Genomic DNA, 18443 nt, shown 5'->3' with positions numbered 1-18443 from the left:
TAAGCCAGACATTGTGGAAGCTTCTGGCAGCTTCTCACAGAAGCCACCTCTGTGACCCCCCCAACCAAAAACCAGGCCATGCAAACCCAATGCAGCATGTTCTTTGCAACACTGTTTAACTGTCTCATACATTTCACTAATAATATTTCCTGGTATACAGACTCAATTTATAATGCATAATAATTCCACTAATATCAATTATAATGTACCTTGGAATACATTTGCTTCTTTTTTAAACATGCCCTCTCCCCCAAAACCCCCACAATGCAGTGTTTCAGCAAAACATTCAAATATTGGGCACTTAACATGAATTTAAAAGCTTATCTTCATGTACTTTCTCCTCTTAGTTTAAAACATTTTCCTCTTGTCCTATTACTATCTGCCTGTGTGAAAACTATAAGGTCTTTCTATTATTGTGCTAACTTTTTAAATCAAGCTACTATGGTGCTTTGACTTAGTAAAGCTTTCTATGAGGCTTACTGTGGTTAACTCTTTTTAAGCTTTGCTTCAAACTTTTGAAAACTAGATATAATTTATATCAGAATATATTTTCAATATGGTATTACTTATTTTCTAGTGTTATTGTTTCCAATATTTCTGTTTCACTGAATATTTCAACTGTACTTTGGAGCATTTTCTGATTCTATTGGACTATATTTTTCAGTTGAGTCTTATTTTGAAAGTATGAGTTATGTAATGTTTCAGAAAGGAATGTTAGGGGATCAGCCTGGCCAAGGAAGAGGAGTTTGCTACTATAATTTGTATAGACTGAAAAGGTGATCCACATGTAGTGAAAGACAATGCAGATGATTCTGCAGTGATTAGGATGGAATATGAAGGAGATACTGGTTTAGAGAGAAAAGGATAGATGATAAAAGTGTTGAGAAAAGGTCAGGAATTCTAAAGGAATTGAATGTGTCAGGCAGCTACTGACAGAACGAGAAGACAGTCTTAAGCTACACCAAGGGAAATTTAGGTTGGATGTTAGAGAAAAGTTTTTTACTGAAAGAGTGGTAAAGTATTGGAATCGTCTGCCCAGGGAGGTAGTGGAGTCACCATTCCTGGATGTATTTAAAAAAAGATTGGATGTGACACTCAGTGCCATGGTTTAGTTGAGGTATTAGGGCATGGGTTGGACTTGATGATCTTAAAGGTCTCTTCCAACCTAGTGATTCTGTAGGGTAAGGAAAAGGAAGAATCAGCAGTCCAGACTGATCAGCAGCCCAGAGCTGTGTCAGAGCTTGGAAGCTCTTGTGAGCCAATCAGACACGGAGAGGTCATAGCCAGGAGCACTATGGGAGATTTAAACAACTCCAGGAAGCATGAGCAACCCAGAGAGCGTCGAACAGGGTGAGCAAACAGGATGTGGCATGTCAGAAGGATGTGACATGGCGGTTCACATGGGCAGGGCATATGGGGAGGATGCTGCAATCTGAAAGTAAGTCCATAGCTCAGGTAAGTGCTAAGTGCTCTAGGTCTCAGCCACAATGGTGGGCACTTGTCTCAGAGCCAAAACCAGCGTGTCTACTGAGATAGCCCCTAAGAATTCTGATGCTTCCACCCAGATGGAACTGGTAAGGAAGGAGATGTCAGTTACAGGTGGTAGCTTGCAATGGATGCCCAGATACTTCTCCTGGAGAAAAGGCTGGTACCTGCACAAAGCATGCACAGGTTGATGACCTGTTGTGGCAGGTGGCTGAATTACAAGAGACAGTTAATAGGCTGTGCAGTATTAGAGGGGCTGAAATGGAGATAGATAATTTGGCTTTGGAATCATCCACCTGCAATGGATACCACTGAGCATGGGGCACCTTGGAACCTGGTGACCCACAAAAGCAGGGTTCCAATTCAACCTCCAACATCCAGAGCAAAAACAAATTTGATGTTTTAAAGGCTTTAGATGTCCATGAGCAAGGCCAACAAGGAGAATCCATACCAGAAGCACACAGCAGTTATCATAAAAAGAAACTTTGAGTGCTCATAGTGTGTGACTATTAAGGGGCACTGAGGCCCATTTGCCAGCCTGATAAAGAGTCATGAGAGGTATGCTGCCTACCAGGGGTAGGATCTGTGATGTTACCGAGATGATACCCCAACTTGTCAAGAGCACGGACTAAGTACCCACTACTACTTTTTCATGTGGGTACAAATGATGCCACAAGCCAAAAAATAGGATCAAGGAAGACTATAAAGCCCTGGCAAGGCAGGTGAAAAACATCAGTGCCCAAGTCATCTTCTCATCTATCCTACTGGTTAGAGAAATGGGGACAGCCAGAAGCAGACACATAGTGCACATCAATGTCTGGCTTTGTGGCTGGTGCCATCAAGAAGGTTTTGGTTTTTATGACAATGATTGTAGCCTGTTAGGGAGGGATGGGATCTACCTATCTAAAAAGGGCAAGAGAATCTTTGGCATCAGGCTGGCCAATTTGGTGAGATGGGCTTTAAACTGAAGGACTCAGGGAATGGGGTCCAAAGTGGCAATGCTCATGCCATTGCTTCCTCGCGAGGAGTAGGCCATGCCAACCAGTGCAGTGACAGATGTTCCTTTGACTACATCTCAGGATGAAAATCACAGGGCTAACCACATTGAGGGTGTGTATGGCTGTGGTGAATCCTCTTACACCCATTCTAGGGAACCTGCGTGCTTGATTGCCTCTCTGAAATGCCTGTATACAAACACACGCAGCATGGGGAATAAACAGGAAGAACTGGAAATCCCTGTGTGGTCCCAGCACCATGATCTCATTGCAATTACTGAGACATGGTGGGATAGCTCACATGACTGGAATGTTGTCATGGATGGCTATGTACCTTTTAGAAAGGACAGGTCAGTGAGGCAAGGTGGAGGAGTTGCTCTTTATGTGAAAGAGCAACTGGAATGTATCAATCCAGGAACAGATGTACCCAGGGACAGACTAGCAAGTTGAGAGTTTATGGGTGAGAATTAAGGGACAGGCTGATATGGGTGACATAGTTCTAGGTGTTTACTACAGACCACCAGATCAGGAGGAGGAAGTTGATGAGTCCTTCTATGGACAGCTAGAAATAGCCTCATGGTCACAGGCTCCAGTTCTCCTGGGTGTCCTCAACCACCCTGATATTTGTTGGAGAGACAACAGTTTGGCATACACAGTCCAGGAAGTTCCTGCAGATTATTGATGAAAAATTTTTGAGGCAAGTGGTGGAAGAGCAAATGAGGAGAGATGTGTTGCTAGACCTTGTGCTAACAAACCAGGAGGGACTGGTTGAAGACATGAAGGTTGGGGGCAGCCTTGGCTGTAGTGACCATGAGGGTGGAACTCAGGATTCTGCATGGAGGATGCAAAGCAGTGAGCAGAACACTGAACTTCAGGAAAGCTGACTTTGACCTCTTCAAAAACCTACTTAGAGGTATCCCATGGGTTAGCACCCTAGAAGAAAAGGAGGTCCAAGAGAGCTGGTCAGTATTCAAGCATCACTTCCACCAAGCTTAAAACCAGTGTATCCCCACGAGCAAGAAATCAAGCAAAGGGGGCAGGAGACCTGCATGGATGAACAGGAAGCTTCTAGCAAATCTCAAATGGAAGAAAGAAATTTATGGGATGTGGAAAAAGGGACTGGCCACATGGGAGGGCTATATGAATATTGTCATAATATGCAGGGATGTGATGAGGAAGGCCAAGGCCCACTTGGTTCAACAAGAGTGTCCTGGGTTGCAGTGTAGGATGTACACAAAGTATTTATTCTATCACCATCTTCATGAACTGTTGAAACCAGGTGGGCTAGTGTTTTCCCAAGCCCCCTGCCTTTTCTGCTAATGGCCCATTAACGCCTTTGAGGTGTTTTCTGCTAATGACTTCTGGGGTGTCTCCTGCTAATGGCCCATGAGTCACAGGTAACTCCCTCCAGGGGCTATCTCTGTTAATGGGCCATCAAGGACACATTTCACACTTCTCATGCTATTGTGAGATGCTCTGCCCAGGGGGAGGAGCCAAGCATTCTCACCTGGATATAAACTGGGATTTGGGACAGTGCAGTGGGCACTTATCCACTGGATTCCCAGAGGACCAGAACTCCCAGACCTCTCTACAGGATCACTGCTTCAGGAAGAGCACCTCACCTGGACTGCTTCCACCATCCTGCTCAGGTTGTATTCTGACTCTGTCAGTGATTCTTTGTGTTATTGTATTTATTTTATTTTACTTTTACCTTTTTACCTTTCTTCTTATTAAATTATATCTCTGACTTGGAGCCTCTCATTCATTTTGCTTTCAAAACCACAACAAAGAGCAAGGGTATCGTCCTGCACTTGGGGAGGAATAGCCCCAAGTACCAGTACAGATTGGAGGCCAACTTACTAGAGAGCAGCTCTGCGGAGAAGGATCTGGGAGTCTTGGTGGATGACAAGTTGACTATGAGCTGTCAGTGTGCCCTTGTGGCCAGGAGGGCCAATGGGATCTTGGGGTGCATCAGGAAGAGTGTGGCCAGCAGGTCAAGGGAGGTGATCCTCCCCCTCTACTCGGCACAAGTGAGGCCATATCTGGAGTACTGTGTTCAGTTCTGGGCTCCTCAGAGCAAGAAAGACAATGAACTACTGGAGACAGTCCAGTGGAGGCCACAAATATGATTAGGGATCTGGATCATCTCTCTTATGAGGAGAGACTGCAGGAGCTGGGCCTGGTTAGTCTAGAGAAGACTGAGGGGATCTTATTAATGTATATAAATATCTCAAAGGCAGGTGCCAAGAGGATGGTCCCAGACTCTTTTCATTGGTGCCCAGCTACAGGACAAGGAGCAATAGCCACAAACTAAAACACAAGAAGTTCCACATCAACATGAGGAAGAACTTTTTTCTGTTGAGAGTGGCAGAGCACTGGAATAGCTGCCCAGGGAGGTCGTGGAGTCTCCCTCTCTTGAGACATTCAAAACCCACCTGGATGTGTTCCTGTGTCACCTGCTCTAGGTGACCCTGCCTTGGCAGGGGGGTTGGACTGGATAATCTCCAGAGGTCCCTTCTAACCATAACTATTCTGTGATTCTGGGAAGAAGATTTGAATCTACTATAATACTAGGAAATGTGATGAAGAATGTGGTAAGATAGGTGCTTTTCCACTGTACGAAAAGAAAAGGCTATCAGGCATTAAAACAATGTCTTTGATGAAGAAGAGTGGCTTTGCTCTGAAAATATATATATTATATATTTGCTTAAATTTAAAATTGGAATTTATGTATACATACTTTAGGAGCAGACTACTTTAGATAAAAATAGAAAATTTCAGAAGAGATAATTTATTTTTAAAAATTCTTTCCTCTAGTTATGAGGGGAATAATTTTTAAACATCTAAATTATTTTCTGCTGAAATAATTTTTTTATTTACGCCCTGACAATATAACTATGGCTTTCATGAAAGTTTGATATGGTGCTTCAAATGAAGAAAAAAGAAATGCCCTTAATGAAAAACTCAGATTCCCTTCTGAGTGTAGCAGCAGTGGTTTCACAGATGTTTTCTAATGACACAGCAATTGTCATTTTTGGAACCTTGAATTGGTGAAGGAAGAAACCTATATATGTGCAAGTAAAATGTAGCAAAAGTAAGGTGAAAAAGTGAAAAGCATAATTAAATGCCATTTAACATCTTGTGCAATTTTTCTTAGTCTTATATTTCCTCAAATATGATTTTCCACTCATGTATCATTCCTGTTTTAACATGCATTCTTAAGCATGAGGTAGCAAGCTTATAAGGATTTTAAATTAATTTCACTGACCTTATGGTTTATGTCATGCAGTACAGAAGGATTCAAAGAGTAAAATTAAAAACAAGTGTCTAATCTATTTTAGAAGGTGTGTACATGCATCAAAGGTTACACAAAGCAAATCTTCCTATTCATCATAGACTACGGCAATAGCATTCAGAAATAAATGTGTCATTCAACTGGACATACAAATATCTGCTAATGAAAATTGGAGCTTAATGAAAAATCATTTTTAACATAAAAACTAGTCATGAACTTATATTGGTCATTTATCTAAATATCAACATTACAGCATGAGTTGCTTTCCAGAAGTATTACAGACTAATTAATTTATTAAGGTGATTTTTTTCCCTCTGAGAACAGAAATCTTTGTGTATACAGCTCTGATTTTTTTTTTTTTTTTAATTTAAATGGGGTTTATAAGTCTTCACATATTTTACCCTGGTAATATTCTCTTAACCTTATTAGTACTTTTAATGCAAACACTTGTATCTAAAATCAAAATTCTGTACAATTTTATCTTGCTTAATAATAAGAGATGTATTTTTTCAATTTGGGAAATTATAGTTTTGGAACACTGTTAAGGGATGGCAGGCCAATGTCAATTTATGTAACAGTTAACATGTGAAATCAGCAACCTGCTGAATTTTCCATTTAATCATCAGAGTACATATCATTACTACTGATTGACAGAAACTCTGTTTTTCTGTCACACTTCAACAGTCTTTTTCAATTATTTTTTTTTCAAAATTAAGGTTTTCATATACATTTTTCCTTAGGTGTCGTGATTTAACCCCAGATGGCAACTAAGCACAACAGCCATTTGGTCACTCACTTCTCCCTCCATTGGGAGAGAATTGGAAGGGTAAAAATGAGAAAGCTCAGGGGCTGAGGTAAAAACAGTTTAATAATTAAAAAGTACTTATAATAAATTGTAAGGAAAAGAGGGGGAAAAAAGATCCAAAGAGAGAAAAAAAAATTCAAGAGAAATGAGTGTTGCAAATGAAAACAATTGCTCACCACCAACTGACCAACGCCCAGCAGTCCCCCGGCTAACCTTCCCCCTAGTTTTATTGCTGAGCATGACATCGAATGGTATGGAATATCCCTTTTGTCAGTTGGGGTCAGGTGTCCCAGCTGTGTTCCCCCTCAACTTCTTGAACACCTCCAGACTACTCCCAGTAGTTAACAATGAAGTTTAGAATCTTGTTTTGAAGTATTTAAGTTAATGGTGGAAAAGGAGGGATAGGAATTTTAGAGAATACAGTGAGGATGATGAATGTGTTCTAACTAAAATGTTATTAAAGAGCTCTTGTAGATCATAGAATCAAAGAATAATTTAGGTTGGAAAGGACCTTTAAGATCATTGAATCCAACACTGCCAAGTCCATCACTAAACCATGTCTCTGAGCTCTACATCTGTAAGAGCCTGAATGAGAGATACGGGACTCTAGGTGGTTCTTTAAAGGTGTTGTTTATTTCATAGATTGAAGTCACAGCAGTCATGGGTCATGGGTAACTGAGCCAAGCCTATAGCTGGCAGCTTCAGCTTATAGGCAAAACCTGAAACCACTTTAGCTCTGGTTACAATGCATTATATAGTTTTCTTTACTGATGTTGTGGTTTGAAAACAAAACGAGTGAGAGGCTCCAAGTCAGAGATATAATTTAATGAGAAGAAAGGTAAAAATAAAATAAAATAAATGCAATAACACAAAGAATCACTGACTGGGTCAGAATACAACCTGAGCAGGATGGTGGAAGCAGTCCAGGTGAAGTGCTCTTCCTGAAGCAGTGATCCTGTAGAAAGGTCTGGGAGCTCTGGTCCTCTGGGAATCCAGTGGATAAGTGCTACTTGCACTGTCCCAAATCCCAGCTTATATCCAGGTGAGAATGCTTGGCTCCTCCCCCTGGGCAGAGCATCTCACAATAGCATGAGAAGTGTGAAATGGGTCCTTGATGGCCCATTAACAGAGATAACCCCTGGAGGGAGTTGCCTGTGACTCATGGGTCATTAGCAGAAGACACCCCAAAAGTCATTAGCAGAAAACACCCCAAAGGCGTTAATGGGCCATTAGCAGAAAAGGCAGGGGGCTTGGGAAAACACTAGCCCACCTGGTTTCAACAGTTCATGAAGATGGTGATAGAATAAATACTTTGTGTACAGCCTACACTGCAACCCAGGACAACTGAGCATCTTAATACATAATAACCAATCAGTATCATACACAATACCTTTACATTTACTTCTAGCCTCTCATAGCAACTATCATTACCATATTATGTTACAGTTTAAGCTTAAAGTTGTTTTTCGGTTTTCTTGCAGTGGAAAATTCTTAGACCTTTTTTCTACTTGGTAAAAACATATTTTTGTTTGCCTATAGTATCTTTTGCTTTTCTTGAGACCTCTTTCTGCTCGCTAAAAACATCTTTGTCTGTGGTCAACATATCCTTTGCTCTAGCCATAAAACCTCTTTCCAACTTGACTTAACCTTTGCTTTCTTAGTTGTCCAGTAACAACTGGCTCAGCAATTCTTAATTTAGACATCTTTTATTCTTCTATATCAAAACTTGCTTCTATCTTTTTTCTGCTTTCAGGTTCCACATTCAGAGAGCTTTCTGCTAAACATTCATATCTGTAAAACTTTTCTGTAAACTTTCTTTTACTAATCTCCTCAGGGCAGGAGGTCGTGATTTATATCAGAACTTTGAACTACCCTGACCTGAGGCCTTGTTAGGGCCTTGAAGCCATGACGCAGTTAAAATTCCTTTAGGTTTGTGGTGCAGTTAGAAATAGCTATTAAAGTGTTTGGGAAAAGTATTGGGGTTTGAAGGTCACTGAGTGAAGTAGTTAATAAGCACCTGTTAAGCCACCTTAACTGTAAGTTAAATAATGTATGTTTGCATTCTTTCCCTCGCTGTGTGCCAATGACTGAGCTATCCAAAGTGTAAACTATATAGAAATGTATAAAAGACGCCATTTCGGTTGAAATAAAGGAGTTGCACAGTTTTAATCACACTGATCGGATCTGCGTTTTCTCTGTCCAGTCTCCCCTTATTTTATCTCGGTATCCCTGGTAAGAACTTTCATCTTTTCCAACATACATCCACACATCTTTTAAATACCTCCAGGGATGATGACTCAATAATTTCCCTGGGCAGCCTGTACCAGTGCTTCACAATGCTTTCAGTGAAGAAATTTTTCCTAATATCCAATCAAAACCTGCCCTGGTGCAACTTGAGGCTATGTCCTCTCATCCTGTCACTTGTTACCTGGGAGAAGGGACTGACTCCCACCTCATCACAACCTCCTTTCAGGTAGTTGTAGACATCAATAAGGTATCTCCTGAGCTTCCTTTCTCCAGACTAAATAATCCCAGTTCCTTCAGCCGTTCTTCATAAAGGCTTGTGCTCCAGCCCCTTCACTAGCTTTGTTACGCTTCTTTGGACATACTCCAGCACCTCAATGTCTTTCTTGTAGTGAGGGGCCCAAAACTGGACACAGTATTTGAGGTGTGGCCTTGCCAGTGCTGAGTACAGAGGGACAATCACTTCCCTGGTCCTGTTGGCCACACTTTCTGATACAGGCCAGGATGCCATTGACCTTATTTGCCATCTGGGCACACATCTGGCTCATGTTCAGCTGGCAGTTAACCAACACCTTCAGGTCCTTTTCTGCCAGGCAGCTTTCTAGTCACTTTTCCCCAAGCTTGTAGTCTTGCATGGGGTTGTTGTGACCCAAGTGCAGGACCTGGCACTTGGCCTTTTTAAACTTCATACAACTGGCCTTGGCCCATTGATTCAGCCTGTTCATGTCCCTCTGAAGAGCCTTCCTACCTTCCAGCAGATTGACACTCTCGCCCAATTTAGTGTTGTCCAGGAATTTGATAATGGTAGGCTTAATCCCCTCATTTAGATTGCCAGTAAAGATATTAAACAGGACTGGGCCCCACACTGATCCCTGGGGAACACCACTAGTATCCAGTCATCAACTGGATGCAGCACCATTCACCACCATTCTCTGGGCCTGGCCATCCAGCCAGTTTTTAACCCAGCAAAGAGTACACCTGTCTAAGCTGTGGGCTGCCAGATTTTCCAGGAGAATACCATGGGAGGCAGTATCAAAGGCTTTACTGAATTCCAGGTAGACACATCTGCAGCCTTTGCCTCATCCACTAGGTAAGTCACCTGGTCATAAAAAGAGATCACATTGGTCAGGAAGGACCTTCCTTTCCTAAACCCACTAATGACCACTAATTGGGCTTGCCTCAAGTTGGTGGGGGGGCTGTGTCCTCCCTCCATGCCCTTCTTGCCTGAACTGCTGTGTTAACTGCCACACATGCCTTGGCTGATGCATCTTGCCTTGGCTGTTGTGCCACTGTCCTGGGTTCATCCAGGACAGGGTTAATTTTTTGCAGTAGCCAGGAGGGGATGTGGGCAGGACCATAATTTTATTCAATACCACCTCACATCAATGCCAGATGTGGGAAAGGAACTCTCTCTTGCTTCAGGGGTGGGGAAAAGGGTCTCTCTCACTTCCAAGGAGAAGGGTGTTCCTTCCAGTTGAGAAAATGTGGCAGGGGAAGCTGTTCAGTATTTGTTTATTCTTGTGGGCTTTCTGTGTATTAATTTCTTTTTCTCATACCTTTTGTTATTAATATTGTTGCTGTTACAGTTTGTTCTAATCTTATTGCTGTTTCCAATAAGTTGTTCTTATCTCAAAATGTGATCTTTGCCTTTTGTGCTTCCAATCGGAGGGGGGTGGGGAAGCAAAAGTATGTGTTCAGTGGGAGCACCAAATTGGGGAATACCATTCCTAAACCACTACAGCCTTATTTGGTGCCCAATGTGAGGCATGAAGGGTTGAGATAACAACAGATCTGCCCAGAGCAGGTTGGAAACAAATTTGATCTAAGCATTTGTTGTATTAGGTACAGAGCCACTGGTCACAATGTTGCTTTGTCTGTTCATGTGGGTGTGTGTTGGGAAAGATGGGACAGGAAAAGCTTACAAATATGATTGCCTGGCAAGAGATATTGAAAATATAAAACCTATGAATGAAATAGAAATGAAAGCTAGCTTTGAGATGTAATCATGGCAGGCAGGAAGATGGTGATTGTAACAAACAATGGGACACTAAGGGACCCAAGGGTGTAGCCCCATCCCACCCTGCCAAGGTATCAGGGAAAAGATAGATAAGAAGATAGCTTTTAGAGTTTAGAATACAGAGTGATATGGTAATATTGCAGTTCTCATAGGCTGTATGCAAAGTCTGTAGGCTTTGTATCTCTTGCAGGTTGGTCACTGTAAATTAGAATATTCAACACAAAAGAAGATATAATGTATTGTAACAAGGTCCTCACACTCTTACCTCTCTTACCTGCCCCATCTCTCTTACCTTACCTCTCTTGCCTTGCCTCTCTTTCGTGGCCCACTTACCTTACCTCGCTTACCCCTGCCACCTCTCTTGCCTCTTACCCTCTCTCTCTCTCCCTCTCTCTTTGGGGCTTCCCTTCAGCCGAGGCTGGTGGCTGAAGGCAAGGCCCTTTTAACCCACGACCCTTGCAATAAAACCACGTGTTTCTAAAATATCTCAGGTCTGCAGAGTTCCTTCTCCCAGCCATCCATGGATGTCTTCACAGGTGTGGTACCCAACCCTGTATATATTCCTGTATGTACTCCTCATGATGATCTTTTTCAGAGCAGGGAGAGAGATCAGCATAGCTTTGTTCCTGTACTGTGGGATATCAGCTTATGACATAACATCAAGGGCAATGAGGGTCATTTGGGATGTATATTCAGTGTTGCTCTCCTATCCTTACCTCAGATGCTACCTTTGGGAGTGCATTAATAATCATACCCAGCCCGTGGGGGGATCAGGGGAGGATGATTTTCCACCCTCTTTTCATCTTTCAGGCCTGTTACAACACCTTTTGAGGATTTAGAATTTCCCTTGGATGTTAAGGAAAGCATGTTTTTATTGCTAAGTCTTCCAGGTCTCCTCAGTGTGGTCCACACCATGTTTAGAGTCAAGAAAGATTTTTAGGAAGGTCATTCAGAGATCTGTCACAAGGGGGACTAGTCATGAGTGGCATGGAATGTGGGAGAAAATGGGCCAGATTTTGCAGAAATTCTCTCCTCCAATGTTTTGGGAGTTCATCCCTGAACAACTACAGGACCCTGATAAAATGACAGAATATTTGCAAAGAGAAAACTGTGGCAACTCCAGAGAAAAACAACTTATTGCAGTGTGCTGGGCCCTGGCTACTATTTATCAGACACTGCTTGTCACTAGACAGCACCCTCAGAGGGAATAGGAGGAAAGCAGACTGTTATGTGAGGGTCGTGGGTTGGTGACAGGCACATGACACAGTACACACCGAGGGTCATCAGCAAACAGCCCATTTTATTGTTCAGATCCTTCTTATATAGTAGTTTAAAACTCCTGGGTCTAAACAACGGATTGGTCTGAGTCTTAGCCCTGCCCAGCTCCTTGACCAGTGATATGTCTGCTCTCTGGACTGACCATGATTGGCTGAGGTTTCTGTATGAGTTCCATCGTTCACTTAGGGACTTGTTTCTAGAACAAGCCAGGTTAGCTGAATTGGATTTGTTATGACCAGATTTATCTTGTCTAGCTACAGACCAGCTGCGACAGCAGACCAACATGCACCACGGCCACTCAAACTGCAGCTGAGCCAGGGGAACAACCTGTGCTGTTAGCAGTTGCCCCTATACAGAAGAAAAAATCTTAGACCAAATCAGTTTGCCTAGTGAGGGCTGAAGAGGAAGCAGGGCCATCTCAAAAGAAGGAAGATGTAGGGCCAGAGATAATCACCCAATCCCTATCCCATGTGAGCTGCAAGATATGTGAAAAGATTTCAGCCCCTGGTGACCTGGCTGCTCCAGTGCTGCGATATTGCAGCCCACGATATGAAACTAGATGGTAGGGAAGCAAAGCAACTGGGATCCCTGTCCCGGGATGTGGGCATTGACAAGGCAATTGGAAGAACACAGAAAACTCTCAGCCTCTGGAAGTAACTCCTGTCAAGCATGAAGGAAAGGTATTCTCTCAAGGATGATTTAGTAGTGAGCCCAAGCAGGTGGAATGCCATGGAGAAGGGTATCCAGTACCTGAGAGAATTAGCAGTGCTGGAGGTACTCTATAGGGATTAAAATAACAAGCAGTCCCGTGTAGATCCAGATGAGGTCCAGTGTACACAATCCATGTGGCAGAATTTTGTATAGAGCATACCATTGTCATACACCAACTCACTGGCCTTGATGTGAATGACAGAAGGAGAGCAAACAGTGCTTCAGGTGACTACCTGACTCTGGCAATATGAAGATCATCTTTTTTCCTCCCTACCAACCTGTGGCTGTGGAAAGACTGTCCGAGACTATAGACAGATTTGAAAGACTGAAGCAAGTTAGAGAGAAAATGTTCTATGCCCTGCCGGTATGGACCAGAGTCTCTGCTATTAGGAGCAAGCATCCCCCCTGCTCGAGAGAGAGGGCAAAAACCATTAGGTGACCTGTGGTTTTACCTGTGTGACCATGGAGAGGACATGAGAAAATAGGATGAAAAACCCACCTCTGCCCTAGTAGCATGGGTATGTGATTTGAGAGGAAGAACAATCACTGCAGGAAATTCTTCAAGGATAAATGCTGCTCCAGTTTCCAGTGGGCAAATCCTCAGATAGAATAGAAGGGCTGATGTTACTTCCCATCATCTTGAAGGGACCTCCAGGTCATATTTACAAGAAGTGAGCAATGAGTACTGTGACCAGGACTGGAGGGCTAATGTTCCCAGCCAGGTGGAGGAAAGGGACAGTAGGATCTATTGGACTGTGGGGATCCCATGGCCTGCCATATCAGACCCATAAAAGTATAAGGCTTTAGTTAACACTGACACACAATATACGCTGATGCCATCAAGATATGTAGGGGCAGAATCCATCTCTTTCTAGGGTGACAGGGGGATCCCAACAGCTGACTGTGCTGTAAGCTGAAGTTAGCCTGACTGGAAAATAATGGTGAAAACACCCCATTGTGACTGGCCCAGTAGCCCCATGCTTCCTTGGCATAGATTACCTCAGGAGAGGGTATTTCAAGGGCCCAAAAGGGCATCTGTTGGGCTTTTGGGATAGCTGCTGTGGAGACAGAGGGAATTAGACAGTTGAATACCTTGTCCGGTCTCTCAGAGGACCCTTCTACTATGGGACTTCTGCCAGTGAAAGAACAATGGGTACCAATTGCTACCACAACAGTGCACTGTCAACAACACTGCACCAACTGGGACTCTGGGACTCTGATCCATAGATGATTCATGGAGAGCCAGGGAGTAGTCAGCAAGACTTGCTCACCCTTCAATATCCCCATATGGCCAGTACGTAAGTCCAATGGAGAGTAGAGACTGACAGTGGACTATCATGACCTGAATGAAGTCACACCACCACTGAGTGCTGCCGTGCTGGACATGCTGGAACTTCAGTACAAACTGGAGTCCAAGGCAGCAAAATGGTGCTACCATTGATATTGCTAATGCATTTTTCTCCATTCCTTTAGCAGCAGAGTGCAGGCCACAGTTTGCTTTTACCTGAAGGGGCGTCCAGTACACCTGGAGCCAACTGCCCTAGGGGTGGAAACACAGCCCCACTATTTGCCATGGACTGATCCAGACTGCACTGTAAAAGGGTGAGGCTCCAGAACACTTAAGAGTACATCAATGACATCATCCTATGGGGCAACACAGCAGAGGAGGTTTTTGAGAAAGCAGAGAAGATAATCCAAATCCTCCTGAAAGCTGGTTTTTCCATAAAACAAAGAGAGCCCTAAATTGGAGAATACTATTCCTACCATGACAGTCACACCCTGTTTGCCTGCCCTATTTGCCCAACTCCTGGTTGCTTCTTGGGTGCGTCTTTTATACCTGTGGGAGTTGGTCGCCTTCACTCCTGGCGCTGCCCACACTGAGTTAGAGCTGCCACTTCTCTAGCTTTTAACACTTCCTGCTCTGGCTGAGGCTGGTGCACCCTCTCTCTCTCTGTGCTAGGTTCACAGTTTTGCTGGTTTTTGGAAAGCTGTCTTAGCACGATCCTCCACTCCAGAGCACGTCTGCCGGGGCAGTTCACCTCGGAGACATATGATGCATCACATGTGTGAGAACTAGACTCTTCTAGGATTACACTGAAATTTTTAGGACCTGCTCTCACAGGTGAAGTTTGCCTTTTAACAGCACATATAAGTTGTGATTTAGAGGCTTGTATTGTATAAACTGGAGTAAAAAAAAAACCAACAGAAAATCAGCATACAAATGATCAAATAAAATTTTCTTCTTTCCTACATATAGTTCCTAAGCTTGGTGTCAGTCATATAGTTCTTGATTTTTCTAGATGGTTCTTTCTTTGGCATTGAAAATACCCATACTTGCAAGGGCCTCCATCTCCAATGTTAGTACTTGTTGTGGTTTGACACTGGCCAAATGCCAGATACCCATGAAAGTCATTTGCTTACCCTCTTCTGCTAAAGTTGAGCAGAGGAGAGGGGAAAAAAAATTAATGAAGGGCTCATGAGCTGAGATAAGGACTGGGAGAAAACATTCCAAGGACAAAACAGGTTTAAATTTAAAATATAAAGTAAATTTATTATTAACAGAATCAGAGGAGGATAATGAGAAGTAAAAAAGCCTTTAAAACACCTTTCCCCCCCCCCCCCCCCTCTCCCCAGCCCCTTCCTTTTTCCCATTGACAGCACAGGGAGAAAGGGCATGGGGGTCTTGGTCAGATTCGAGATCTTTTTCTGTTCGCTCAGGGAGAGGAGTCTTTTCTCTGCTATGCTGTGAGGTCCCTCCCACAGGCAGTTTTTCCAAAACTGTTGTGGCATGGGTCACTCATCCATGGGGTGCGATCTTTTAAGGCTAGGCTGCTCTAGTTTGGAAGCAAGGACTCTCTGTCTCTATTTGGGTCTCCCAGTAGATTACAGCTTTCTCTGGCATCCACCCACTCCAGCATGAACACTTTTCTCATGGGCTGCTAGTGAATCTCTGCATTCCCTGTATACTTCATGCATTACAGGGGGACAGTTTGTTTCACCATAGTCCTCACTATGGCTTGCAGAGGAATCAGCTCTGACACTTGGAGTACCTCTTCCTACTTTCTTTTCCACTGACCTTGGTGCCGCCATGTTGTTTTCCCTCACATGTCCTCACTTCCTCCTCTTCTCTGACTAGAAGAAAAACTACTGCTTGTAGGTACCATTGCCAACAAGTTCCACTAATTCAAAGATTCTTGCAAGATCCCGCAGTGCCGAGAAGTTAATTTCATCAAGGTTCTGCATCGGGGAGTCACCTACCACATTTTCACTGTCGACCATGCAGCCCTCGCAGCTGCCATGGTGCTGGCGCTATTTAACACCTCTCTTCATCCGGGATGCTGGGAAGGAGAAGCTGCCACCACCGCCCTGGCCCTTCTGCCTGCGGCGCAGTTGGCTAGGGGCAGCCAGGCAAGCAAGGCTCACCGCAGGCCACGCCAGGATGGTGGTGGCCACAGCAGGCCATTGCCACAGGCTGTGCTGGGATGGCCCTGGTGGCAGTGCCTTGTTACCCCTGGAAAAAAAAAAAAAGTGCACGTGCTGTTTTGATTTTCTTCTTAAATATGTCATCACAGAGGTGTTACCAGCCTCTCTAATTGGGCCAGCAGGACATCTATCTTCAGCGCCATCAGATTGGCTCTGTCAGACATGGTGGGACCTTCTAGCAGCTTCTCACAGAAGCCACTTCTGTGGTCCCCCCTGCTACCAAAAACCAGGCTGTGCCAAATCAACACAGTACTCCAGTTAGCATATTACAGACTTGCAGCACATTATTGCATTCTGTGTCATTTAGTAATTGTGAGAACAGGGATGTCCCAAAATTGAAAGTATTGTTTAGAAACAATTAGATGCACTGAAGCAGTAGTCATTCTTTTTATAAGGTAAACTATCCTATATTTCTGGTGTTCTTGTTTGCAGGTACAAGTACAGCCTGTGCAGCAGGTACAACATGTCTACCCAGCCCAGGTTCAGTATGTGGAGGGAAGTGACACAGTCTACACAAATGGAACAATGTAAGTTGGTTATTCATCTAAATTAGAATGTTTACTAAAATATGAAGTTAAATGCATATTCTTTTCATGACATCATATGGGCTGCTGTTTTAATTGGCAATGAAAAATGTTTCGACAGAAATTATATTTTGTCATATTAAATCATTATTTGAATGAAAACAAGTTAGATTCATTTCACTTGAATTAATCTAAAATTAATTCAGGTAATTGTTACAGTTGGACAGTGTGAAGCTGTGTATGCAGCATTTTGTTGTTTGGGGAAAAAACCCTTGAGTTTATGGACAAGTTTTAAGTTATGCTGATAGGAAGTATGATCTAAATTTGTCATAATATGATCATCTGTGTAATAAAGTAGTCTTAATGTGGGCCTCTATTCTTCTAGTTGAAATTATACTGGCAAGTTCCTAAATTGCTGAGGCAGTTGTAGTCATTACTTACAGAAAACAATTATATCATTTTTTTATTGTTTTAAGTGTAATGATATACATATTTATTATTTTTTCCAAAGGAAGGAAGGTAGAGGAAGGAGAATATGTCCTTTTGCTTCTCTCTCACTCTTCTATTTCCTTTGATTTTCTTGCTTCAATGAACATGGTTTTCTACCATCAAATTCCTTTCTCCCATGTTCAAACTTTAAATCATAGAATAATTTAGGTCAAAGGAGACCTCTAGAGGTTATATGGTAAAACCCACACACACAGTCAGAGTAGGGCTAACTTCAAAGTTGCTCAGGGAGAACCTTCCCTCCCTCTTTTTCCAGTTATGTCTAAATATATCCCCTGAAATTTCTGATATAAGGTTATGGAAGAAGCAAAAGGCCTGTAGAAAACTTTTGTGGTGCCAGCAAACATATCTATTGATGATAATCTGACACTGACACAAAAAAAATCAACAACACTATTGGGTTCTGAGACTGATGTTAACACTTGCAGCATCCTCTTCACTGACATTTTGCAAAATTCATTCTTCAGATAAACTTTTTTAACACTGTCTTGTTCCCTCATTTTCTTTGCTCTTATAATATCTAAGCAATCTTCTGCCCTAAATGGGTCTGTTAAGACATGATTATTATTATTAAGAATGACCAATGTGTCCCTGTTTAAGATACTGTAAAAATGGAAAGTTACTCATCACATTGTTAAACTGTAATCAAAGACTGAAAATATTTATGTAGAATGTCTGATCAGACTAACTTCTATTTGAAAAATGTCAGCCAAAGACACCGAACTGTCAAGACAAAAGAAAACACATTTCTTCATCCACACTTGTTTTTTCTTTTAAAAGCTCTAGTGCTTCCACTCTATAAATTATGGGCAGTGATATTAGGAATGTGTAGTTTATTGCAGTTCATGACATTTTACCTGACTTTATAGCTCAAATATATTAAGCAGAGGATTGTTTGTTTTATCCTGTTTATATGTTAGTTGCTCCAAAGACCAATGGATGTCTTCCAGATGACCCTAAATGGGGTATTTCCTTGTACCTGCTGCTTTTCCTCTTAATTATATGAGCTCTGGTTTCTAGTACCTAATCTATTAACAAAGAGTCTATTCCATTCCATATACAGGGCCTAGGATATATGGTTGGAGGAAGTTATCCTATT

The 18443-nt window shown here is 42.6% G+C and overlaps 1 protein-coding gene across 5 annotated transcripts in view; it reads left to right on the top strand.

Moving 5' to 3' along the window:
- The window catches only part of LOC310922190 (transcription factor RFX3-like), a 214089-nt gene that overhangs the window by 54526 nt on the left and 141120 nt on the right, over positions 1-18443 (top strand). For all 5 annotated transcript variants that reach the window (XM_083882606.1, XM_083882603.1, XM_083882604.1 and 2 more), the window contains one exon: positions 16746-16840. In XM_083882606.1, coding sequence (XP_083738732.1) covers positions 16746-16840 — 95 coding nt within the window. The remainder of the gene's footprint in view (positions 1-16745; positions 16841-18443) is intronic.

Source organism: Zosterops lateralis (assembly GCF_965231275.1).
Source record: "Zosterops lateralis genome assembly, chromosome: W".
NCBI lineage: Eukaryota > Metazoa > Chordata > Aves > Passeriformes > Zosteropidae > Zosterops > Zosterops lateralis.
Note: the sequence above shows the minus strand (reverse complement) of the source record. Positions and strands in the feature narration are given on the sequence as shown.